The 25,790-nt window shown below is 38.9% G+C and overlaps 1 protein-coding gene and 1 long non-coding RNA gene across 2 annotated transcripts in view; one reads left to right on the plus strand and one right to left on the minus strand.

Moving 5' to 3' along the window:
* Window positions 1-1,850: 1,850 nt before the first annotated feature.
* The window catches only part of ANKUB1 (ankyrin repeat and ubiquitin domain containing 1), a 30,652-nt gene continuing 6,712 nt past the window's right edge, over window positions 1,851-25,790 (plus strand). Inside the window, exons 1-5 of the mRNA XM_002759498.6 lie at window positions 1,851-2,126; window positions 3,464-3,607; window positions 12,682-12,898; window positions 19,768-19,882; window positions 22,331-23,266. Coding sequence (XP_002759544.2) covers window positions 2,037-2,126; window positions 3,464-3,607; window positions 12,682-12,898; window positions 19,768-19,882; window positions 22,331-23,266 — 1,502 coding nt within the window. The 5' untranslated portion in view covers window positions 1,851-2,036. The remainder of the gene's footprint in view (window positions 2,127-3,463; window positions 3,608-12,681; window positions 12,899-19,767; window positions 19,883-22,330; window positions 23,267-25,790) is intronic.
* LOC128929989 (uncharacterized) lies at window positions 2,571-24,809 on the minus strand. The gene is made up of 3 exons (XR_008477424.2): window positions 24,313-24,809; window positions 23,981-24,150; window positions 2,571-2,696 (listed from the first exon to the last, which is right to left on the minus strand). It is a non-coding gene; the product is annotated as an uncharacterized LOC128929989 (long non-coding RNA).

The following is a 25,790-nucleotide window of genomic DNA, read 5'->3' on the forward strand; positions in this document are numbered from 1 at the left end:
TTAGACAGGTCATATTACTTGAGATAATTTAAAAATATCATAAAAAATAAGACTAACATTTTCATGATTCTATTATTCCCATTTAAATTTTTAAACTCATTTTAGACTCATTTTTAATTTCTCCTGCTGTAAGGTAAAAAGTAGGCTCCAATTTTTTTTTCAGGTGACTACTTGGTTAATCCAACACTATTAATAATTTATCTTATTTCCCCACTCCACCTTCATTGATGTTAGATGTCACTTTTACCATACACTAAATTCTTGTACGTATTTGAATCCATTTCTATGCTATTTGCACATTGATTTTTCTCACTCTTCATGTGCCAGTACCACACTGTTTTAATTATTGTAGCCTTATATTAAATTCTAACATCTTGTAGGTGAGTGACCCTCATTACTCTTCTTTTCCAGAGTTTTTCTTGGTATCCTTGCCTGGTTTCTCTACATGAAATTTTAGAACCATCTTGCTTAGGTAAACAAAAAAAATCTTGTTGGTATTTTTACTTAGATAATATTAATTTATAGATGAATTTAGAAAGAATTGATTTTAAATAATTTTAAACCTTCCTTCTAAGGTTATGATTTACCTGTCCACTTGTTTGGCCCTTTTTTATGTTTATTGGTTGTGTTTTTATGTTTATATCATACAGTTCTCATGCTTTTCTTTTTAAGTTTATAAGAAGTTTATTCTTTTTTTTTTTTTTTTAAGACAGACTCTCACTCTGTTGCCCAGGCTGAGGTGCATTGGTGTGATATCAGCTCACCGTTACCTCCACCTCCAGGGTTCAAGTTACTCTTGTACCTCAGCCTCCAGAGTAGCTGGGATTACAGGCATGTGGCACCACACCTGCCTAATTTTTGTATTTTTAGTAGAGACGGGGTTTTACCATGTTGGACAGGCTGGTCTCAAACTCCTGACCTCAAGTGATCTGCCCAACTTGGCCCTCACAAAGTGCTGGGATTACAGGCATGAGCCACCACACCCAGCCAAGTTTATTCTTAATTATCTTTCCTTTTGTAAATGCAGTATTTTCTTCCATTATATAGACAGGATTTTGCTATGTTACCCAGGCTGGAGAGCAGTGGCTATTTGCAGGTGCAATCACAGCACATTATACTCCCAAACTCCTGGGCTCAAGGTATCCTCCTATCTTAGCCTCCTGAATGCAGCAATAACAGGCACCTGCCACCATGCCCAACTTATATGCTCACTTATTGAGCGGGTTTGAAATATTTTCCACGAATGCTAAGTGGAGGTTGAAGGAGATCACAATGGGAAATTGTTCTAAATAACATAAAGGCAAGGATTAAAGAAAATACCAACTATACTGTGTTGCTACTCAGCAGATTCTGCTATAAAAAAATGGGAAGAGAAAGTCTTTGAGACAAAGTAATTTGCCTACACATTCATCTCCCTGGTACAAGTGCGTATTGTTCTGTACCCTGTGGTAGGATTATAAATATTGCCAGGGAACAAGTACACAAAGTTGTTATAGAAACCAGAATGTTTTAGCTCCGAGTTATTTACAGAGAACTTTCAGGATTATCATATTCAATAAAATCAACTCTTGTTTTGCTTCATCCTATGCTAGTGCATCCCAATCAAACATCTATTTTCAAGAGTTCTTCAATCAGCTGTACTTCTTTACATAAGAATTCAGGAGTCAGTGGATGGTGACTACATCACAAAAGTATAATTTATGAGTAGCATTTTTGTATCACATGTTTGAAGCTTGTTCATACTTGCCTCAACCATTGTTGAGTTTGCTGGTTTCCATAATATAGGAAAAAGGTAGCTACTGACTACTGCCTTCAGCAGATAAATATTTCCTTCAACGTAGCTGGTGTCTGTGTTGCCTGATACTGTGGTACTGTGGGACTAGGCTCTTCACATTCTTTCAACTTACCTTTAAGGCTAAACAGTGGCAGCTGCCTCTGACTATTGTTTTTGTCCTTAATTGTGAACTGTAGTTTTCCAGCTATCCAGGAGGATCTTTGAAAAAGTTGGGTGTTTTGTCTGAAAAGATAATTGCATAATGAGGATTTTCATCACCTTTGAAGGATCTTTTGAGACGTTTGATGTTTCAGCAGATGAAACTGTGGAGGCTGTCAAGCTGATGATAAAGGTATGTACTTTGTTCCTGAGCCACCAAAATGTATATTAATTTTAACTATGCATGCATTTAAAAATGTACAAAGGGTAGAGATGCTATTGGGCACATTTTCAGCAAACAGAGAATGAAAACCATTTGATACTATTATTTGCTTACACAATAGATTTATAAGAAGATGGTAACTCTGGTGGTGTTAGACAAGAAAGCAAATGGAGCTAGTCAATTCTCAAGAAAAAAAAAGTCTGACTTCTTTTATGGGAGTGTGTGGGTTGTGCATAGGCTAGATAATATTATTGCAATTCTTCATAAAAGGACAAAAGCAAGACACTAACTTCAGGCTATATAAGTGGGACATGCCAGCCATCAGATAAATTTCTTAGTTGGTGAGCAAAAAACTGTAAAGAATCAAAGGATTTTGGAAGCAGAGAGGACTTTAGAGAATTTGTGGGCAGTGGCTTCATTTTGTATTCAGGGAAAACTGAAGCTCAGAGAGGCAGACTATCTTACCTGGGATCACAGCACCAGAATAAGAAATAACTTGGGTACAGTATCTTCCTTATACATTTCATATAAATGTTCACTCTAAAATAAAAAATTAAGCAAAATATTTAGTTTCTGATCATCAAATATTTAACTTGGAGATGGTCATTCCTATTTGCTAAGAAGCATTAACTGAACCATAGTTACATGACATTCAGTTGATTATTATGATGACTGAAATCTAGATCTTGTAACACAAGGAATCTTAACCTTTATGTCTTATGAATCCCTTTGGAAGTCTGGTGAAGTCTATAGACTGCATCTCAAAATGTCTTTAAAGGCATAAAATAAACATGATAGAAATGAAACTTGTTATATTGAAATACATTTTCAAATACTAAAAAGCAAATGTATGATATAGTGACATGTGGACTTATTTATTAACACATTAACAAGGTCTAGCAGCTCATCTAATAACTATTGTAGTTTCAAAATTGAGATCAGTATAAATATTTTGAAGTATTTGTAACAACTATAACGTGCTATGAAAACATCTGTGACATCAATTGGTGGCAGTCACACTTACGGTGACTACTGCTACCTTCATTTGCTGCTTACACAAGTAGTTGAAACAAAATCTCAACTTCATTTAGAGTTAATAAAATGAAGATGTAGTTTTTTTCCCGTCTAAATTCTATCCATAAACTTTTCAGGAGTTTTCTCAGTTAAGAACCCCTGTTTAATACTTCTTCCCTTTGTCCCAAACAATTAGAATGCTCAGAGGAAAAAATGAAAAGGAGAAGAGAGTACATTTCTGGTCTAGTAATGTAGAGATGTACTGTTTTCATAATATGCTATTGATTTTTAAGGATTATTTCCACATTCCCCTCTCTGAAGACAAACAAGGCAGGCGGTATCTGGAGTTGATGTATGCTGGAGCCGCTCTAAAGGACAGTTGGAGTCTTGCTGATGTTGGAATATCTTTCTGTTCAACTCTCAAATGCTTTGTTAAGGTATGATGGTCAGGATAACATTTATATAAATGTTATATAAATAAAGTTGGGATAAGTCAACCAAAGTAATTCCATAACTTAGAAAGAGGTTGTCTCTTTTTGCCTTCTCCTCACTTTCATTTGTATAACTGGTCTTATGCATGCTTTGTGCTGTAAGGGGAAGTAAGACATGAAGAAGGGAAACAGTTGCCCCCTGTTTACTCTTCTTCCTCTTGCCTCCCCACGCCCTTTATTGTCTGTCCCATTCTGTCATCATAGAGCTCACCACAAACCAATATGAAAACAAAGCCAAGGGGCAGATCTGGAATTTTGATGTGGGAAGAAAAGCATTAGGTCACTTCAGTGAAAACACAGTGATTACTGGCAGTGGAATGAGGAAAGAGAAGAAATTCTAAGTAACAATAAGAATGAAAAAGAATTTTCTGCATCCAAATTCAGCCAAAGTAGCAATTCCAATTAGTTGTACATGCAATGATGAGAGCTTTTTTCATTTACAGAGGGTCCTTCATGGTGCTTGACTTAAGATGCACAGTTGGGCATTAAGAACCTTAAAAAATCCCTAAAGTTGTAATATATACAAAATTATGTGCCTGGAGATTTTCTGAGTCTAAGATCCGTATGTTCAACAATTTTTTAAAGGAATGGGTGGTCCAAAGAATTTAAATGCTGCTGCTCTAGGGCAGGTATTATCTTGTATTAGTGCTTTACCATATATAAAAATATGAACCTTAAGAAACTTAGCAAAGCATACATTCTTCACTAAATATGGCACCAAGTTTCTTATATTTAACATTTAAAAGATTATGGTAATTAAAGTTAACTCTTTCGGCATTAAATGATAATAAAAACTCCAAATGGAAAAAAAAATAAATAAAATAAAATAAAGTTAACTCTTTCTTTTAATATGTGTTAGTAATTGACTAAATGGATGTTTAAAAATATATATTCTGGCTGGCTACGGTGCTTGTAATCCCAACACTTTGGGACCCTGATCACTTGAGACCAGAAGTTCGAGACCAGCCTGGCCAACATGGTGAAACCCTGTCTCTACTCAAAAAACAAAAATTAGCTGGGCGTGGGTGGCACACATCTGTAATCCCAGCTGAGGCATGAGAATCTCTTGAACTGGGAAGCAGAGATTGCAGTGAGCTGAGATTGCACAACTACACTTCAGCCTGGGCAACAGGGTGAGACCCTGTCTCAGAAAAAGGAAAAGAAAAGATAAGAAATACTCTTCAATATTTATTATTAAATAGGAAAGACAAGTCACAGAACAATGAACATTGACTCATCCCACTTACATAAACAAAAGGCCATATTTACATGTGTTTAAATGTTTTATTTTCTCCCTCTTTCACACAGAAAATGGAAGTATAATACTACATTTCAAAGCAGACCAAATTCCAGCCATTTCTTAAGGTCTTCTCCTTATATCTTTAAATATATTTTCATACCATGTTTTCGGTATGATACAGGATCAACTCTCTAAAATTTCCCAGAATTCTGTAATGCCAATCATAAGGTTCAAGACTTTTTATTGTTTGCTTGCTTAGAGATAGTGGTGTAAGTTCAATACTACATTTGAGCTGACTGGAAGAATCTGATGGCGCTTCATGGATGTAAGTTTGTTAAGGGTATGAATAGGATACTTTTATTTAACTAAGGACTGATTTTATTTTTTTATTTAACATTTTAAAATTGTATTTATTTTTGTCTAGATAGCATGTTCACATAGTTCTCAATTCAAAAGGTACAAAAAGATACACAGTAAAAAGTCTCCTGGCCAGGTGTGGTGGCTCACACCTATAATCCCAGCACTTTAGGAGGCTGAGGTGGGTGGATCACCTGAGGTGGGGAGTTCAAGACCACTCATGGTGAAACCCTGTCTCTAATAAAAATACAAAAACTAGCTGGGTGTGGTGGGCATGGCTGTAATCCCAACTACTCAAGAGACTGAGGCAGGAGAACAGTTTGAACCCAGGAGGCAGAGATTTCAGTGAGCCAAGATTGCACCACTGTACTCCAGCCTGGGTGACAGAGTGAGACTCCATTTCAAAAAAGGAAAGAAAGAAAGAAAAAGAAAGAAGGAAGGAAGGAAAGAAAGAAAGAAAGAAAGAAAGAAAGAAAGAAAGAAAGAAAGAAAGAAAGAAAGAAAGAAAGAAAGAAAGAGAAAATAAAAGTCTCCCTCCTCTGGCCCCCAGTTTCCCTCCCCAGATGCAACCTATGTTCACAGTTCTACTTACAAAAACATTTCCTAAATTCTGCTAATAAAGCATCATATATTACAGTGATGCAAGCTTCACACTGAACTCTTTTACCTAAAGTTTTAAACTGCTAATTCTGTAAATAGAAAGTAGGGGTAAAAGAGGTTATTCAATGAAACCAACCTGAGCAAAGTGGCAAGACCCCATCTCTGCAAAATACTTCAAAAATTAGTCAGGTGTGTAGTGCATACCTGTAATCCCAGCTACCTGCAAGCCTGAGTCAGGAGAATTGCTTGAACTCAGCCTGTGCAAGAGAGTGAGACCCTGTCTTAAAAAAAGAGAAGTTGGGCCAGGCGCGGTGGCTCAAGCCTGTAATCCCAGCACTTTGGGAGGCTGAGGCGGGTGGATCACGAGGTCAAGAGATCGAGACCATCCTGGTCAACATGGTGAAACCCTGTCTCTACTAAAAATACAAAAAATTAGCTGGGCATGGTGGCACACGCCTGTAATCCCAGCTACTCAGGAGGCTGAGGCAGGAGAATTGCCCGAACCTAGGAGGCAGAGGTTTCGGTGAGCCGAGATCGTGCCATTGCACTCCAGCCTGGGTAACAAGAGTGAAACTCCGTCTCAAAAAAAAAAAAAAAAAAAAAGAGAAGTTTATTCAAGAGAGACAGGGCAGAAGTCACAAGATTGGGCAACACACAGAGTTTAATTAAAAACTCTCAAGTTCCATAAAATTTTACTAATTGTACTCTTCATTCCTCATTCTTTGAGGCCTGGGATATTCTCCAAATGTCCCAGGCCTCAAAGAATGAGACCAACTCTATCATGCTTGCCTATCTCAGTTTACCAAACGCTGCTTTCCTTTGCAGTGTAAGTTCAATACTAACATTTGAGCTGACTGGAAGAATCTGATGGCTTTTCAGGGTTCTAAGTTTGTTAAGGGTGGAATAAAGTCATGTTACTGCTTTACTGAATAATTAGATATATACACATTTAAATAGTACCTTTCCTACTTAACTATGTTTAACCACGTTACTTTGTGAAAGTTAGTTTTCCTTGAGAGAGAAGGAAGAAGCCACAGTAAGGGAGGGAATGAATCCATGAAATGCATATCTTTAGCATCTCTAAATTTTGGTAAAACTTAGAAATATCATAATGTGAACCCAAAACTTTTGTAAATTTCAAAAACTTGGCAAGTGAGTTTTTCTTTCTAAAAAGGTACAAGTACATATTATGTCTCATGAAATAAATCCAAAATACTTGGCTTACTTATCGTGTTCATATTTTTGTGTGCTTACAAGTTTTTGCTTGTGTGAAAAAGAGGGAGAGACACTGGATACAGAGATTATATACTGTTAAGTATATTCTTTAAATAGTCAATACTTTTTCCAGCTTCTCTGTATATTATACTTTTCTTTTAATGGTAATACAGACCCATTTGGAAAAGAAATAGAAATAGGGGTGATATACAAATAGTGGTAAAAGAACATTGTATTAACTTTTCCTTCTTTGGAAAATCACTCTTATAGAAGCCATAATCAATATTTCCTATGGCATACAGTTCCAATTTCTGTTAATACAGGAGTCAGCCCTGACCATTCATTGCTGATGCTGTTGAAATTCACTGCGTTCCTATAAACCGTGGCATGAGGCACTGCAAAAGCATGTTTTTGTACAACAGGCAGAGGTGCTATCACTTTTGCTTCTTTCGTTTTAACCTGTGTTATCGTGGAAATGATTGCTTAAGTTTTGTCCACTGTTTTCACCCAGTGCTTAGAATAGTATCTGATATAATACATAGTAGGCTGTACATAAATAGGTGTTAAATAAATGAATTGATAAAGGTTTGAGAGGTAAAGTATGGAAATTAACAAGACGGTATATGATTGTCTGCAATTCATAGCAAGGTACTGAGATGCATTTCAGGGATCCATTCCCTCCCTTACTGTGGCATTTCCCATTTTTCTCTACTTTCAAGGCAAAGCACTCCCCAGTATTCTAAGCCTTTCCCCTAACCAACATCAAGGTTTTTAGTTGCAAGCAGCAGAAACAAAGCCTAGATAATTTAAGGAGAAAATAAATATTGAGAAGCTATTGAATAATTTTCAGGAGATTGGAGAATCAATCTTAGAGATTATGCAGCCAGAAACAACATCTAAAGCATGCCCCAGAACTAATCTGGGAAGGCCACCTCTGCAGGCAACACTGAGCCTTCAAAGCAGGCATTGGACATGCTGCCTGCCCTGCTGCCAGGCCAGCAATGCTTCAGAAATGCCATTGCCCAGAGACTTTGCTGTGTTTCTCGGCCTTATTGGCTTTTAATTCAAAGTGGGAGTAGATAGGTAAGTCTGATTGGGAGCACCTTGTCACAAGTCCATGCTCTACTGCAAAAGGGCAACTATCCAGCTGGTTATGCTTTTCACAGCACGCAGTGGGCTCAGCCTCCCTAGGACTCCTTCTGGCTTCCCTACCACCTTCTGTAACCAGACTTGTGCCAACCAACTGCTGGGGTCAAAACATAGTCAATCCCCCGACATCCCTGGAATGTTGTGAAAAGCTGGTTATTGTGTTTTTTTCTTCTTTTGAGACACAGTCTCACTCTGTTGCCCAGGCTGGAGTGCAGTGGCACAATCTCGGCTGACTGCAACCTCTGCCTCCCAGGTTCAGGCAATTCTCCTGCCTCAGCCTCCCAAGTAGCTGAGATTACAGGTGTGTGCCACCATGCCTGGCTAATTTTTGTCTTTTTAGTAGAGACAGAGTTTCATTGTGTTAGCCAGGATGGTCTTGATCTCCTGATCTCGTGATCCACCCACCTCCGCCTCCCAAAATGCTGAGATTACAGGCATGACCTACCACACCCAGCTGATATAAAGCTGTTTTATGCTGAGGGACTGAGTTAACTGTAGTACCATTGAGTAGATCTCTATTAGGTAAGTTAGAGAAGTTTGTACTATCTTGACAAGTCTAAAATGATTCAAAATGATATACATTTTAGCTTTCAAAAGATACTGTTAACATATAAACACCAAAATCCAGGAAATATATATGTGGTTTTATATTTAATCATTTTTATACACAAAAGCATGTATAAACATGTTTCTTTAAAATTTACATATGAAAGTATGTTTCTTAAAAATGGCTCTCTTTTCTAAGATGAGTAAAAACAAAAGGTATGAAAAGAATCTGGTGAAGAAAGGTATTCCAATTCAATGTCCAAGACTCCAAGGATAATCTCTCCAGGAAGACTACCACCCAAGAGAAGTTTATGAAGACATCTCACTGGAATTCATTCAGTTCAACAAAAACAAATATTATTTCTCCTTTTAGTTCACTTTGAAATAGTTGGGGCAAGCTTTTGCTTGCTTAGTGCTGTAATTCCAAAACAGCAAAATATTTTTAAAAAGCAGAACTTGAGAAAAAAATAGCAGTATATTCAAAACTTTCATTAACTTGTTTTCTTTCAGTCAGTTCTGTTTAACGTTTCCTTTTTTATTGTTAAAGTACATGTATGAATTTACAGTAAGTTTGCATTTGTTTTTTGAAGGTAAGTGTGGAATTATTCTCATGAAATAGAATCTATTTGTTTTTACTGAAAAGTAAGATACTTTGTGTTTATCTCCTGTGTTGGTTGGTTTGTGTCTCAGTTTGTTTATAAAGGGAAAAGTCTAATTTTATATATGTCCAAAAGTGATTTGTGTGTGGTATTATATATTTAATAGCATCTGACTTCCTTGGGTGTGACTGACCAGCCTTCTCTGATTCAGAATATATGGGGAGAAGTATCATATATAGAAAGAAGTAGAGAGATGCCTTCTCTTAGGTGAATAAGGTGGGTTCGCAAGTTGCTATTAATTGGCATCTACCCACTCCCTCATCATACAACCAAATGAGGGAGTATTGACAACTAACGTGCCTCACTAGAACTCAAAATGGGTTTTCCCATGAAAACAAGGCTTATAAAAAGGTGAATATGTAGAGTTAAAAGATTGTGGTGATGACTGTGATCCAGATACATTATGGATTAAAAAGGCCTCAGATGTCATTAAACATTTATTATTTATTTACAAGATAAAAAGTTCCCGAGTGCAAAAACAAACAAACAAACAAACAAACAAACCTCTGTAGGTGTTAATTTTCTTGAGACTTAAGAACCTTGCTTCATTAATAATTAATAATATTTTCTTCCTTGCACTTTTTATTTTCATCTAAAGATTGCCAGATCAGCTGGGCACAAAGGCTCACTCCTGTAATTCCAATACTTTGGGAGGCTGAGGTAGATGAATTGCTTGAGACCAGGGGGTCCAGATAGCCTGGGCAACATAGCTAGGCCCTGTCTCTACAAATAAGAATTTTAAAAGTAGCTGGGTTTGGTGACGAGTGCCTGGACTTGGGAGGCTGAGGCGGGAGGATTACTTGATTACTTGAGCCTGGGAGTTTGAGGTTACTGTGAGCTCTGATAATGCCACTGCTCTTCGGCCTGGGCAACATAGTGAGACCCTGTCTCAAAAAAAAAAGATTGCCAGATATTTTGCAATTATCCCTTATTACTTATTCCAGAGTCAGTTATGTGTATACTAGGTTACACATTCTTATCTTTATATAAATATGTAATTAATTATTCATATTCTGAGAAGCTTCTTTTTGACTTATTTATCTAACTTCATATAGCTAGTTAACTTAAAAGTGACTTGAGAGCCAGTATGGAAGTGTATTCTTTTCCTAACTACTCAGGAGGTGGGAAGACTGCTTGAGCCCAGAAGTTCAAGACCCGCCTGGGCAACACAGAGAGCCCTAGACTCTAAAAAAATTTTTAAAGAGTGACTTGCGCATCTGCTATTTTGTTTGCATGTTATTCTATTTGCATTTGTTTTGTTGTTTGCATTTAATTTGCTATTTGCATTTAATTCTAAATATAAATTAGGAATATTTAAAGAAATTAAAAAGAGCTATTACATAAAATACCATTTTTCTCTCTTTCCCACTATCTTTTTATTCAGTTTTCATAGGAATTTCTGCCTGCCCATAAATATTGTCTGGATTAGCTTGAACAGACATTTGCCTTATGGAACCATAGGCAAGCATGGCATGGCAAAAGGGAAAGGGTGAATACTGTGCACTTTAAATTTGTATTGCATGGGTTTATGAGAAACTATCATCAAAAATTTTTCTAAGCACATTAGTCTCAGTGGGCAACTCAGCCTGCCGATCTGGCTTTATGTGCAGTCACAGAAGAGCCGAACCTGTTCCTATTCACATCAGTCACTGATATGGGCCCTAGATCAAAGCATTGTAGCCTTAAATTTCATCAGTAACATCACTCCTCACAGGCTGTTTCAAAAAGGTCTCCATGTTGATGATGTTACTGCAATATGTTATGTGGGAGAGGGGAATGAATTTAATGTATTATGAGTCTGCAGGAGGAGGGGTCCCTGGAGAAACCAGAGAGGGATTCTGATAAAAGAAAGAAGGGAAGGAAACAAAGGAGGGGCAAGCCAGCATTGACAGACTGGAGCCTCCTGGAGAACCTGGAGGCAAGATACCAGGCTCTGAGAGAGTCCTGCATTCGTGGGCATTCTGTGGGCATGCACCGGTATCTGCCAACCCAACAACAGGCAGTTGCAGAAAAATATTATTGTCCTGAATCTGCCAAAGAGGAAGTAAAGCCAGTTTCATTTTTCATTAGAAAAGTGGAAATGATAATAATCTTTTCCTCCCCACCTGCTTCCCATTTTTCCTATTTGCTATATTTTGAGTTTGGATTTGGCTTGTTTAAACTGTTGTTAACAGAAGGATTAATATTTTCCTCAGACTTTCCATGTTAATTCTACTTCAGATAATCTCAGTTCTACTTGCTTTCCTACTTGTATTATGAAACGAGAGAAACAAAAGAAATTTTTCTAAACCTATATTCAGTATTTCCCTCTTTAAATAGTAAGAGTACGCTGGGCACAGTGGCTCGCGCCTATAATCTCAACACTATGGGAAGCCAAGTTGGGAAGATCATTTTTTTAAAAATGAAAAAAAGAAAGAAAGAAAAAAGATAAATAATAAAAACAAATATATGAAACTTTTTTTTTTTTTGAGACAGAGTCTCAATCTGTTGCCAGGCTGAAGTGCAGTGGCACAATCTCGGCTCACTGCAACCTCCACCTCCCATGTTCAAGCAATTCTCCTGCCTCAGTCTCCTGAGTAGCTGGGATTACAGGTGTGCACCACCACACCCATTTAATTTTTTGTATTTTTAGTAGAGACAGGTTTTCACCATGTTGGCAAGGATGATCTTGATCTCTTGACCTAGTGATACGCCCGCCTCAGCCTCCCAAACTGCTGGAGTTACAGGCGTGAGCCACCACGCCCGGCCTGTATGTGACTTTTTAAAAAGTCAAACCATACAGACAATGAAAAACACAAAATGATGAGCAAACACTCCCATCACACTCTCAACTCAGTTCTACTTCCTAGAAATAACCTCTTAGAAAAAAATTTTTTAATTGACTGAAGATTTCAAATCCACAGTATTCCAAATCAAAGTGCTGCATAATAGAGAAATGTTTTCTAACTAACACATCCATAAGCACAGGATGGATATAAATTATTAACTCTCATGTATCTGGGTCTGTGGACTAAGAAGTACAAAGGATCTCAAAGCCCTGCCAAGTCTCTCTCACTTCACTCAAATGGAAGGACCTGTTAACATCTCAGGACTTAAGAGCTAGACTCAGACCCGAAGGCAGAGAAATTAACCGACTACTGCTTTCACTTTAACACCCATGTCATGGAGCTAGAGGTGCTCAGAGCTACCCCTGAAATGCTTGGCCCTCATCCTAATCTCCAGACAATAAGTTCCCTCCTTTTCTTTCCCTTTAGGAAGAAGACAAGCCTACTCTACACGTGTTCAATGCTGTAACCCAAGACACAATGCCAATAATGGAGAGCATTTCCCTTCTTGACAAAAAAGTGTCTGATCTGAGAACACTGGTAACTCTGAGATGTGGCCTCCCCGTGAGTGTCTACTGTCTCCGAACCCCAAAGGGACTGGAGATGTATGATTGCAACATGCTCAAGGACTACCAGACTGATATTGGTACTGCTCAGTATATTTGATATCAGCTACCATTCAGCACTAGGGTACCTTGATACCAGATTTTGCAGCTTTTCAAGAGAAAATGGAAATCTAGATTTTCATATATAATCTGTTAACTTTATTTACATATCCACTTTAAAACAGTTACTACATTTACATGGTTTACATACCAGAAGTGGAAAAGGATGTGTAGTGGTAAGCCTCCCTCCCTCTCCTGGCCCTCCAAGACTTAGTTCCCTCCCCATGGGCAACCATTATTGTTTTGAAGATTCACAATCAAAAGTATTTCCAAATTAAATCTCAACAAATGAAGGCATTATTTCTAATGGAAATCTCTGTAAGTTCGGTGTAGATATGAATTATCAACATTTCATTCTTGTGTCTAGGTCTACAGACTAAGACATAAGGAGGGTCTCATAGGCATGTCAAGTCTTATTCTCAAAGCAGATTCATTCATATCCTCAAGGGAAGAAAAGCAAAACTTAGACCACTTCATCTTTTTCCCTTTCAAAATACACTTCAAGCATGTACAAATGCAAGTTGAAGTACACATTCGCCCCCGACTCTTTTTTTTTTTTGAGACAGAGTCTCGCTCTCTTGCCAGGCTGGAGTGCAGTGGTGCAATCTCTGCTCACTGCAACCTCTGTCTCCTGGGTTCAATCAATTCTCCTGCCTCAGCCTCCCAAGTAGCTGGGACTACAGGCATGTGCCACAATGCCCAGCTCATTTTTGTATTTTCAGTAGAGACAGAATTTTGCCATGTTGGCCAGGATGGTATCCATCCTTGTGATCCGCCCACCTCGGCCTTCCAAAGTGCTGGGATTACAGATGTAAACCACCACACCTGGCCCTCTTTTTTCCTTTTTAAGTGCAAGGTAGCATATGATGCGTGCTATTCTGAACACTGCTTTGGGAAATTTTATCTTTAAAATGTCGCTGCTTATGTTAAAATAATCTTTTTCCCAATGTGACACAATGCTGTACTGGCTGAAAATCTGCCTTAGTGGAATGGCGTTTATCCCTGATAGAAATTGCAACCTCTCTTTAAATACTATACCTTGGCTGGGCATAATAACTAGTGATTCATCTGTAATGCTAGCACTTTTGGAGGCTGAGGAGGGGGATCACTTGAGCTCATTAGTTCAAGACCAGCCTAGGCAACATAGTGAGACCCTCATCTCTACAAAAAATAAAAAAATAGCTGGGTGTGGTGGTTCACACCTGTAGTCCCAGCTGCTTGGGAAGCTGAGGTAGGAGAATCACTTGGGCCAGGAGGTTAAGGCTGCAGTGAGCTGTGATCACACCACTGCACCCCAGCCTGAGTGACACCAAGACCCTGTCTCAAAAAAAAAAAAAAAATCTGTACTTCCAGGTAATATCTGCTGTAGCCGAACATCAAGTTAAAAAAGGCTTTCAGATTTGTTTTAAGCATGCTAAAAAAATGTTCAACAATACAGAGATTAACATGGCCCCTATGTGACAATGACATACAAGTTCGTGAAGCATTTGATATTTTTTAAATGGTTGGAACCTTATAGAAATTATTACTTGAAATATATAAATCCTTGCTGACAATCAGCACACCCTTAGGTAACATTGTGTTATAACATTGCAATGAAATTTGAGCTCTCCCAACATATACATAGGGCTTTGTAGGTGTCCTTAGTTAAGTAGTTTTGCTTTATATAACTGCTAAATTTGCATTTATTGATACTTCTACTGTTATATTTGCTTGGCATTATTCTTTCCTGTTATTTTAAATTAAGGCTCTCAAAACTTTGACATAATTTTTTTTCCTTGTTTTTGATCCGGGGAAGTGAAGTTCTACAATTCATCCTCAGAGTACTTTGCTATAATGCACACATCTGCTCTGCATGCTTACAGGAGGGTGAGCCCTGCTTAGAACATGTTGAGGGCTTACATAAGGAAGGGCACACAGTGGCATTTGTCCCCAAGTAACTGATAATCTAGTTATTTAATGAAGTACCACAGGATAAAACAAAACTAGAATAAACTCTGGATGACTATTCTTCAGGCCTACACTGCTCAGATTATGATGCGATGTGTTAAGCTGCAGGATACTTTGAATTGACACAACTCCAACTTTTACAGATTTGAAGAAAAAAAAAGCAAATCTTCTGAATGATTAAATTACTTGCTCAGTGTGTGTCAGGGTCAGCATACCTACTCTTTAAAATGACCCTCTGGGAGTAGGAACTTTAGGAAATGAGGTTAAGGGTCTGAGCATGACCTGAGTAGGCTGCTTTGGCCACCATGAGAACACAGAACATCAGAGGAGAGACAAGGAAAGAAGGACCTCAAAGGGAAGGGAAGAAGGGCCCTTTGGTCTCCTTCATATGCTTCATACCTTTGCCTAAAGCATAACTAATATCCCTTAAGCAGCCAGCTTACCTTTTGTTTTTGAGATGGAGTTTCGCTCTTGTTACACAGGCTGGAGTGCAATGGCGCGATCTTGGCTCACCGCAACCCCCGCCTCTTGGGTTCAGGCAATTCTCCTGCCTCAGCCTCCTGAGTAGCTGGGATTACAGGCACGTGCCACCATGCCCAGCTAATTTTTTGTATTTTTAATAGAGACGGGGTTTGACCATGTTGACCAGGATGGTCTCAATCTCTTGACCTCATGATCCACCCGCCTCGGCCACCCAAAGTGCTGGGATTACAGGCTTGAACCACCGTGCCCGGCCACCTTTTTTTAAACTAGAAGGTAAAAAGAGTCCTTGATCGGCTTCTCTTACAGCATTTCTCTTTCTAGTGAACAAGTCGTCCCTGATGCTCACAGGAGTTGAACCTTAGCCCCTTTTCCAAAGGCAGTGGAAAATCAGAAGTGTTTAGAGAAGCAGTCAAGTCCAGGTTGAAAACCAAAGATTTAGGTAGCTCAATTAATCACTGCACATACTAGCTCACACAAATATTTACAAAGCTGCCTCTGCACTCTGGGTGTTTACAGTAAAGTGATAGAAATGAGACATGTTTTCACACTCAGTTAAAATGCAATAAGTCAGCTCAATGCAGGCTGAAGGCAGGTAGGGAAGGCATTCTGGAGAATATGTGGCTGGAGCACACAAAAATGTGGGAACCATGGATCATTTGAGAGGAGGAAGGGAAGACAGTCCAGGCTTCCAGGCCAGGAGAAAAGCATGAGTCACAGGTTCATAAGCATGGGCTTATACCAGGGAAGGACAGAAAGCAGGAGACTGTTCTGGAGAGTGAAGGAGCCTTGCTGAGAGCACTAGGAAACACAGCTGAGGGCAGAAGGAGGAGGGTCTTAAGGTGAGGGGACAGAGCGCAGGTTTGCTGTGGCTGTAGCCAGAGGCATGCACCTTCTGAACAGGAATGTTTTAAGTGAGGTTTAATCTGGTAGCAAGCAATATGAAATACAGAAAGGAGTAAGGAAAGCCTGCAGGGAGGGTGGTACACTAACTGGCTTGTTTGATAATCCCAGTATTAATTAATTCCCCTAGCAATGGAACAGACAAATCTGAAAAACACAGAAGACAGAACAGGACAGAACATCATGCTAGATCACTTTTTTTTTTTTTGAGACAGGGTCTCACTCTATCATCCAGGCTGGAGTGCAATGGCACCTCAGCTCACTGTAACCGCTGCCTCCTGGATCCAAGCGATTCTCCCACCTCAGCCTCCCAAGTAACTGGGACTAAAGGCATATTCCACCATGCCTGGCTAATTTTGTTTTTTTTTGAGATGGGGTCTAGCTCTGTTGCCCAGGCTGGAGTACAGTGGCATGATCTTGGCTCGCTCCAACTTCCACCTCCCAGTTTCAAGCAGTTCTCCTGCTTTAGCCTCTCGAGTAGTGGAGATTATAGCCACTCACCACCAAGCACAGCTAATCTTTGTATTTTTCATAGAGATGGGGTTTCACCATGTTGGCCAGGCTGGTCTAGAACTCCTGACCTCATCATGATCTACCGGCCTCAGCCTCCCAAAGTGCTGGGATTACAAGCATGAGCCACCATGCCCAGCCAATTTTTAAAAATTTCTTTTTAATAGAAACAGGGTTTCACCATGTTGGCCACACTGGTCTCAAACTCCTGACCTCAAGTGAGGAGTTTCACCTTGGCCTCTTAAAGTGCTGAGATTTCAGGCATGAGCCACCATGCCCGACCCTAGATCACATTGAAGTAGAGGAAAGAACCAAAACTCTCACACTAGGACAGTGGTGGGGAAATTGATGAAAGGAGTTATGCGTTTTAAGCTTTAGATATGAGGAAACTCAGAGAGTACTTTTTAAAATAAAGTTACTCAGCTGGTCAGTTAGTGGCAAAGCTGTAAATACACCCGAAGTCTCCTAATTCTCCTTCACTACTAACAAGGAGCTAGTGCTTGAGTGATAGGTTGGGTTAGCAGATACTGATCCTGCCCATGTAGGTGGAGATCAAGCCAGGTGAGGAGTGCATTCTTCAGAGAGTAAATATAGAGAGGAACGTATTAAGGGCCAATGGTTGGCACTTAGGACATGCTGAGGTCAGAGCAAACACAAAGAAGAGTCAGAAAACGAGGCATGGAAAGCTGTCACAGTCAGGAGAACTGGAACTCTGTATTGTAACAGATGATGAGACTGTTTTCAAGATGCTGGTAAAAGTCCAAAGACAATTCTTAGAAAAAATAGCTTTGGATTTGGTTTAAAGGTCTTTGGTGGGCTCAGAGAGAGCAGTTTTAATAAAGGAGATGGAGAAAGATTTCAGGAATTAAGAAGATAAGTAATGAGGGGATAAGGGGATTCTGGTGGTAGAACATATAATGACTAACTTATCATGAATCTATCATGCTAAATATATCTTAATATGTATGATTTTCTGACTTGAGGCTTAGTGGCACATCATATAGGTCCAATACACACCCCTTGTCTTACATCAACCTATATGTACCAAATATTCAGTTTAGCCCTGCTTCTAGCTCTGAAATCTCTGCCCTGGCCTTTGCTTTCCTCTTGCTTATCTACATACATATCTGCTTGTTATTCTGTTTATATTTCACATATATTCAAAAACTGGCATTCATCCTTTTTGCAACAAGGAGTACCTAAACAAATGAGTGAATGAATTAATGCCTTTTCTTTACAGATTATACCAATCAGTACTCTTCACTATAAATGCCTGATGGGATATATTCATGGCTGCCTGGGCACATTGCTTCTGAGAAACCATTCAGGAGCAGGGTTGTGTCGGCTCAGATCCTGAAATCTGAGCTGGCTCCAGGGTCCTTTTACCGACCTTTAGGCCCATGGAGACCTAAGGTGCCATTTTAATTCCTTTTATTGATGAGAAACTGAGGTTTGGAAAAGTTAAGTGATCTGATCAAGGTCACACTGCTAATAAGTGGTAATCACACACCCAGGATTGTGTTCTTTCCAACAATTTACACTGCCAAACCAGTATGCCTTTATTGATACTCTGATCAATGTTTTATTTTGTTTCCTGCATCAGATGAAGCTCAAAACAGAGAAATAATTTTCCATATTCAGGAAGAAAAAGTCCAAATCAGGTAGGCATACATTGACTCTTGGGGTATGAATGAGGAATCCAGAAACTTGGGAGTCAGAAGCCACATGTGGAGAGGTTGAGGATGATTGCCTAAATAGGCACTGTTGCTCCCATCTGCTGTCCTGTGTGGTCTCGACATAGTACATATGTTTGCAAGCACAGAATGGGCAGATCTAGGTTTTGTAAAGATAATACAATTTTGTGGGTCCTCTTTTAAAAAATTCAAAGCTAAGACAAGAGAATTAGAAGGCTCATAGAAGGCAGTGAGGGGCCCTAAAGCTTATTAGTTTTTCTCTCTCTTCAGTAATAGGTTTTAGTTGCATTTTTTTTGGAACAACATAGCATTTTTCAAGTAAATTTGTATTTCCCAACAGAATTCCCAGCTTATGAAGGAATTTAATATCTCACAAAGAAGGCATTACAAAGCAACAGGGGTAAAAGGATTATCCAATAAACAGTCCTAGCTGACTTGCTTAGAAATTCTCTGGATATTCAAAACTTGAGCATTATCAGGACTGTTTCATTGCATGGAACTGAACTGATGGTTATAACACCTGTAATATTTGCTACTAGACAAGGAATTAAAGTGAAACAAAATATAGGACCAGATGGAGACGCTCCACCAATGTTAAGAATATTGAAATTGTACAGCCTTCTCTGTAGTTTTCAGAATCAGGTCTCATTCAGCAGTAGGCAGGCTGGGTTAGAGACAGCTGAGACTCTGAGGGTAGGCAAACCTCCAGAGAACAGGTAGGCCAGGAAAATCCTATCTATAGACATTTAGCAAGGGGAGGTTAGCTTCAAATAAGTCTTTCTGGTGGAAGTGCTGGAATAGGCAGGTCAGTCTGCAACTGTCAGTTGGTAAGGCCAGGGAAGTCAGAGGGTGACCCTCAGGGAGATCCAGCAGGGACCTGATGAGTGAACCATAGCACCAAGGTAGTGAATGAATGAATGAATGAATGACACAAGAGGCAGGAAACTAGATAAGCTGATGTTGACATCAGAAGCTCTGACAGCATGTGACAGAAATCTAACCCCAGAGATTAGGGTTCAGAGTAGGAAATTCAGAAATGAAAAAATTAATCTTAAAACCCAAAAGGTGGGGTAAAATATTGAGATTCACAACATAGGGCACAAAGTGAGGACTTGCTTAGAAGTGACTAGAATATCTGACCAACAGAAGTGCCTAGAATATCTGACCAGGATGAACAGGAACACTGACTTCCTACAAACCCTCTAAGTCACTACATCTTTTTTTTTAGATTTTGTAGAGATGGAGTCTTGCTGTGTTGCTCAGGCTGGCAAACTCCTGGCCTCAAACCATAAGCCACTTCTCTTGATCCACAGGCACAACACTTCGTTTGGACGTCTGGGATGGATGGAAGGAATTTCTGATGGCTTGTCTACTTGGACAAAAACTTAAAGTCCAACGCTATTTATCAAAAGAAGGACCAGTACTCAGGTATGAGAGATTAATGTTAAATTAACTTAGCAAGTGCTGTAATTTTTCACTAAACGTCCATCAGACCTTGAGCCTGCAATTAACTGTACAGCTGGGGTACTGCTCTCTGCCAATTCCACTTACCATGTCTCAACCAAATATCATTGACATATTTGCTGGAACAAAACAGCAGGGATACCATCAGGACTCATAGTCTTGTGATTCAGGTAGAATTCCCTCAGGAAATACTAACTACAGTTAACCTTTAACAATGCAGGGGTAAGGGATGCCAACTCTCCACACAGTTGAAAATTCACATATAACTTTTGACTTCCCCAAAGCTTAGCTACTAATAGCCTACCATTGACCAGAAGCCTTACTGATAACACAATTAACACATGTTGTGTATATTATATGTATTATATACCATATTCTTACAATAAAGTAAGCTAAGAAAACAAAACATTAAGAAAAATCATAAGAGAAAATGTATTTCCTGGTCATTAAGTGGATGTAGATAATTATGAGGGTCTTCAATCTTCACGTTGAATAAGGCTGAGGAGGAGAAAGAGGAGAAGGGGTTTGTCTTCTGTCTCAGGTGTGGCAGAGGTGGAAGAAAATCCACAAACTGAACCCCCGCAGTTCAAATTCATGTTGTTAAAGGTTAACTGTGATTAAATGGGTGACTTCGATTTGGTTTAGATATGAGACTTTCAGCAACATTTTTAAAGGCTATCAGAATAAATACAGACAATCCCCAACTTATGATGGTTCAAACTTAGATTTTCAACTTATAATGGTGTAAAAGTGATATTCATTCAGTAGAGACCAAACTTGTAGTGTGCATACAACCATTGTTTTTCATTTTCAGTACAGCATTCAATAAATTGCATGAGATATGCAAAACTTTATTATAAAACAGGCTTTGTGTTAGATGATTTTGCCCAACTGTAGGCTAATTACGGTAGGCTAGACTAAGATTTGATGTTTAGGAGATTAGGTGCATTTTAGACTTATCATACTTCAAACAGATGATGGTTTGTAGCAGGACATAACCTTTTAATAAGTCAAAGGACATCTGTATCTTGCCACTTTCACATTCAGTTATTCTTTACGAAAACACTTGTTAATTGGCTGAAAACGGCCATATCTTCCTAAGCTCACATGTAATTTTTCAAACTGCATTTATTACCAGCATTTGCACTTCTGTCACACATAAAGTGTAACGGCTATGACTGGGACAGTGGAGGAGGGTAGGTTCAGAGAGGCAGGTGGTCATTTTAATGTGTTAATACGGCCATCAGCTTCTCAAATACATAAACTGCACTAATCTGTAGGTTTAATAGTTTTTTAGAATAGTGCCCCCTCGTGGGTGATTTAATCATGTTTTGCAGAAGCCAATGCACCAGAAGATCTAAGGGCTCTGTGAAGTGATGGATTAGAAGGGCAGCTTTTACAGTTTTATAAAATATTCAAATATTTTACACTGATTTCTATTGTGGGATATTGATAGTTTTTTTCCATGTTCTTCACCCAAAGAAATAGCTGTGTTGCTTTTTACTTTGAACAGTATTACTTTAGTTAATAGTAGTTTAATACTTTGTGGCAGACACTGTGTTATATTTATTACCTCATTTTATGCTTACAACAATTTGATGAGGTGGACACTTTTTAATCTTATTTTACAGATGAGGAAACTAAGATCAGAAAACCTGCCCCATGTTGTCTGGGTGCAGTGGCTCACACCTATAATCCCAGCACTTTGGGAGGTCAAGGTGGACAGATCACTTGAGGTCAGGAGTTCGAGACCAGCCTGGCCAACATAGCAAAACCCCCATATCTACTAAAAATACAAAAGTTAGCTGGGTGTGGTGGCTCGCACCTGTAATTCCAGCTACTGAGGAGGCTGAGGCAGGAGAACTGCTTCAACAAAGGAGGTGGAGGTTGCAGTGAGCTGAGATTGTGCCACTGCACTCCAGCCTGAGCACCAGAGCAAGACTTTGCCTGCCGGGGACAGAGGCAAGGAAATGTGCTCCATGTCATACAAATAGCAAGGGCAGAACTGGGAATTGAATAGTAACAATTTGACTCTAGTGTTCATGTGCTTGACCATCTACACTTGTCTTCATCTTTAAATAAAATCTAAGAGCTCAGAGAATGTAAATGGTCAGACTTAAAAGCTCCTTTAATTTCCCCATGCTTGATATTTGTCCTGAGGATTTAATTTTTATAAGAAAGATGATCACTTCAAGGAAACTATTTACATGTGCATAGTAGGATAATGTGTATAAGCAGAATCTGCACAATTTAACCTGTATATCATTATCTGCCTTTTCTAAAAACATTTTAAGGTAAAGGTTAGAAGAAATAAACATTTAACTAGAATATTTCATGAGTATTTAGTGTAACCACTTTTGTCTGTTTGCTGATTTTCTAACCACCCCCTCCCCACTTGTTTCACTCATTTAGGTATCAGAAAAGGGTAGCCCTGTACATTGCTGCTTTTTGTGGGTACATTGAACTCACTGAGTGGGCCCTGAAGCAGGGTGTGCAGCCCCACGAGGCAGTCGGTGTTCACCCCTATCGAGCATGGTGCCATGAAGCCCTTCATGCAGATGTCTCTAAATGCCCCATTCATGCAGCTGCAGAAGCAGGCCAACTGTTGATTCTGAAGGCTTTTGTCAACTGCAGCGTGCTGTGCCTGGAATGCAAAAATGCAGCAGGACAAACTCCCCTGACCATTGTGTTCAAGCACAAGCATAAAGACTGTGTATTATATTTGCTGAGTAAAATGTGGTCTACGGTTTCTTTTCTGAAAATTTCAGTCCCAATGAGGATTTATATTAAAATAAAACAATGGATCCTCAGAGCTCAGAGTCACAGTCTTCATAAAAGCCAATTTTGTGGAGCAAGGGTTTTTGGAGCAAAAGTTGGAGACACTGTGATGGTGGATGGTTTCACCAAGCCAAAAATGACCTCCAAGAGCTGGCATAAGGCTGGGAACAGGGACTCGCAAAGCATCTTGCTCAAGCTACCATCTCTCAGCAAACAAACTCCAAGCAGCAAGCCTGTCAATCCTTTGGCAATTTCACAGTCAGACACAAGAGAACAAGCCCTCAAATTTCATCCACTTGTGAATGCCAATACATTCTCTGAATTACAAAAACAACAACAAAATCAGAAAAAAAATGCCGCCATAGCTAGTAAAAAAGAACAGCTCATAAAAAACACCTATCTTCCCCAAGTCCACCTCCCTCCAGTTTCAAGAGCAGGATATTCACATTCATCATTTTTCTATGCAACACCCAGTGCTGACTTTTTACTGAAGTCCTCCTTTGCATCTTTCTCAGAGCACAGTGGAAAGACTCCAAGGGAGAATGCAATCTACTGCTTAGCTGTGGCAAGGTAATGTTCTCTCCTTAAACATACAAAGGGAAACCTTTCATAAGGCTTAGGGTAACTGAAATAAAGTTGAGCTGAGCTAAAAACCAGTACAGAAAAGCAAGTAAAACAATCTAGCCTTGTTTTTTCTTTCATACATGTGTTTACTATAGCCCAGTGCTGTGCCCGGCAGAACTGTGCATGAAAAGCATCTTTTTTTAAGGTGTGTGTGTATGTGTGTGTGTGTGGTTTTCTTTCTTGTTTTTACTTTATTCCAGGGTAAGGAATGGTCCATAATGCCCTATTATGCCACTGAAAGTAATACAAGTTGTTCCAATGCATCAATACCCAGCTTCAGGGACCTCATCTTAGCCTCATGAGTAGGACAAAATGAACTAATATTACTAACCAATCCAATCTGTGCAGTACTTTATTCCTCAAACTTTCAGAAGGGAAAGACACACAGTAGAAAGAATTGTATCAATTAGCAAGGTTCCTTGCTGCTGCTGCTGCTGTTGTTGCTGCTGCTGCTGCTGCTTTTCTTTTTTCTATCTGTTTGAGACAGGGTCTCACCCTGTTGCCCAGGCTGGAGTGCAGTGGTACTATTATGGCTCACTGCATCCTCGAATTCCTAGGCTCAAGCAATTCTCCCACCTCAGCCTTCCAAGTATCTGGGACTACAGGCACATGCCACTATACCTCGTTGATTTTTTTGTGTGTGTAGAGATGGGGACTCACCATGTTGCCCAGGCTGGTCTTAAACTCCAGGGCTCAAGCGATCCTCCCACCTTGGCCTTCCAGAGCCCTGAGATTAGGTAGGCATGAACCACTGTGCCTAGGCTGCTACTGTTTCTTCTTCTTCTTTTTCTCCTCCTCCTCTTCTTTCTCTTCCTCTTCTTGGTCTAAAGCTAATAAAAAAATTAATTGTAATTAGAGGGGAAAAAGAGAAAACTGAAATACGGGAGGGAGGCATCAAATGTCTCATAGAAGACTAGATGGCAACGAAAATGGGAGGAAAGAAAGGAACACTTCAATGACAAATTGAATGATAAGGACTTGAATTGACTTACTAGGCAAGATACACAGGTGGGGTGAGATCTATATGGAACAGGGTGCTAGACTTGGCATTAATATTTACAGCGAGTTAAAAGGTAATCCATAGCACATCTAAAAAAGATTAAAAAATTGTATCAGAATTAGCTATTTTAGGTACACAACTCTGATTAGAGCTCAGATCCCATCCATTACTTATGAGGTATTATTTGATGCAAATATTACAGTTATAAATATAGATTTATGTGTGACTTTTCCCCTTAATATAATGAGAAGGAAAGAAAAAATCAAGGCTAGATTGTTTTACTTGCTTTTTTGTACTGGTCTTTAGCTCAGCTCAACTTTATTTCAGTTAGGTTGTTGCCACCTTGTGGTGAGAGTAATTTGGGCTGTAAAATGCAAAATTCAATATCCAATAGAGTGAGGTTGACAATATAGGAAGACACTTAATAGCTTAATAGTCTCAATCTTTGTAATTTGTGAGATATCTCTGACTAGAATGTATAAAAAGAGATCATCAAAAATTCTAGAAATGTACTAGGAAAATTATTAATTGAAAAAACAACATAGACCAGCTTAAAATAAGGCTGCAAACAAGAAAGGAAATATTGGTTTGTTTTGTCAACAGATACATGCTAAAATGAGTTTATTTTCCAAACATTCAATAAATGTTTACTATAGCCCAGTGCTGTGCCCAGCAGAACAGAAATGTGCATGAAAAGCATCTGTTTTTAAGGGGTGTGTGTACATGTGTGTGTGTGGTTTTAGATGAGAAAAGCTGACGGTGTCTGTTGTGTAGAGTGCTTTCTTGGGGAAGAATTGAGTTATGAAATATATAGTAAAATCCATAAATACCACTAATCTCACATATGTGGCTTGTTAAATTTTTATGTTTTAATATATCCATGTAAGCACTACTCATATCAGAAGCAAACTATTTCCAGCCCCGAAAAATTTTCCTTCATGCCCCTTGCCAGTCAGTGATCCTTCCTGGATGTAGCTATATTAGTCTCACCTCTGTCACTGAAGATTAGTTTAGCCTATTCTTGAACTTCAAATAAAGGGCACATATGGCAAATCCCTTTTATATTTTGCTTTTTTGTTCAGCACATTGCCTGTAAGATTCATCAATGTTTTTGCATGTATTGGTTGTTCTTATTTCTATGTAGCATTCCTTTTTATGCAGCATTCCATATCTAATTTATGTATCTGTTTTCCTATTGATAGGCATTTGGATTCTTTCTAATTTAGGGGCTACTTTGAACAAAAATGCATGATTATTCTTACATATGAGGTTTGGTGGACATTTGCATGCACTTCTCTCGACTCTATACCAAGAAACAGAATTGGTGGGTCATAGGATAAATTTGTTTAGCTTTAGTAAACATTCTAAAGACTTTTTAAAAGAGACTACCAGTGTGCTATTTTTTTGTAGCTATATTTCATAAGGATTAGCATTATTAAGGAGTGGCAATTTCAAGATCAAGAAAGAAAT

This window comes from Callithrix jacchus, chromosome 17, assembly GCF_049354715.1.
Source record: "Callithrix jacchus isolate 240 chromosome 17, calJac240_pri, whole genome shotgun sequence".
Taxonomy (NCBI): Eukaryota; Metazoa; Chordata; class Mammalia; order Primates; family Cebidae; genus Callithrix; species Callithrix jacchus.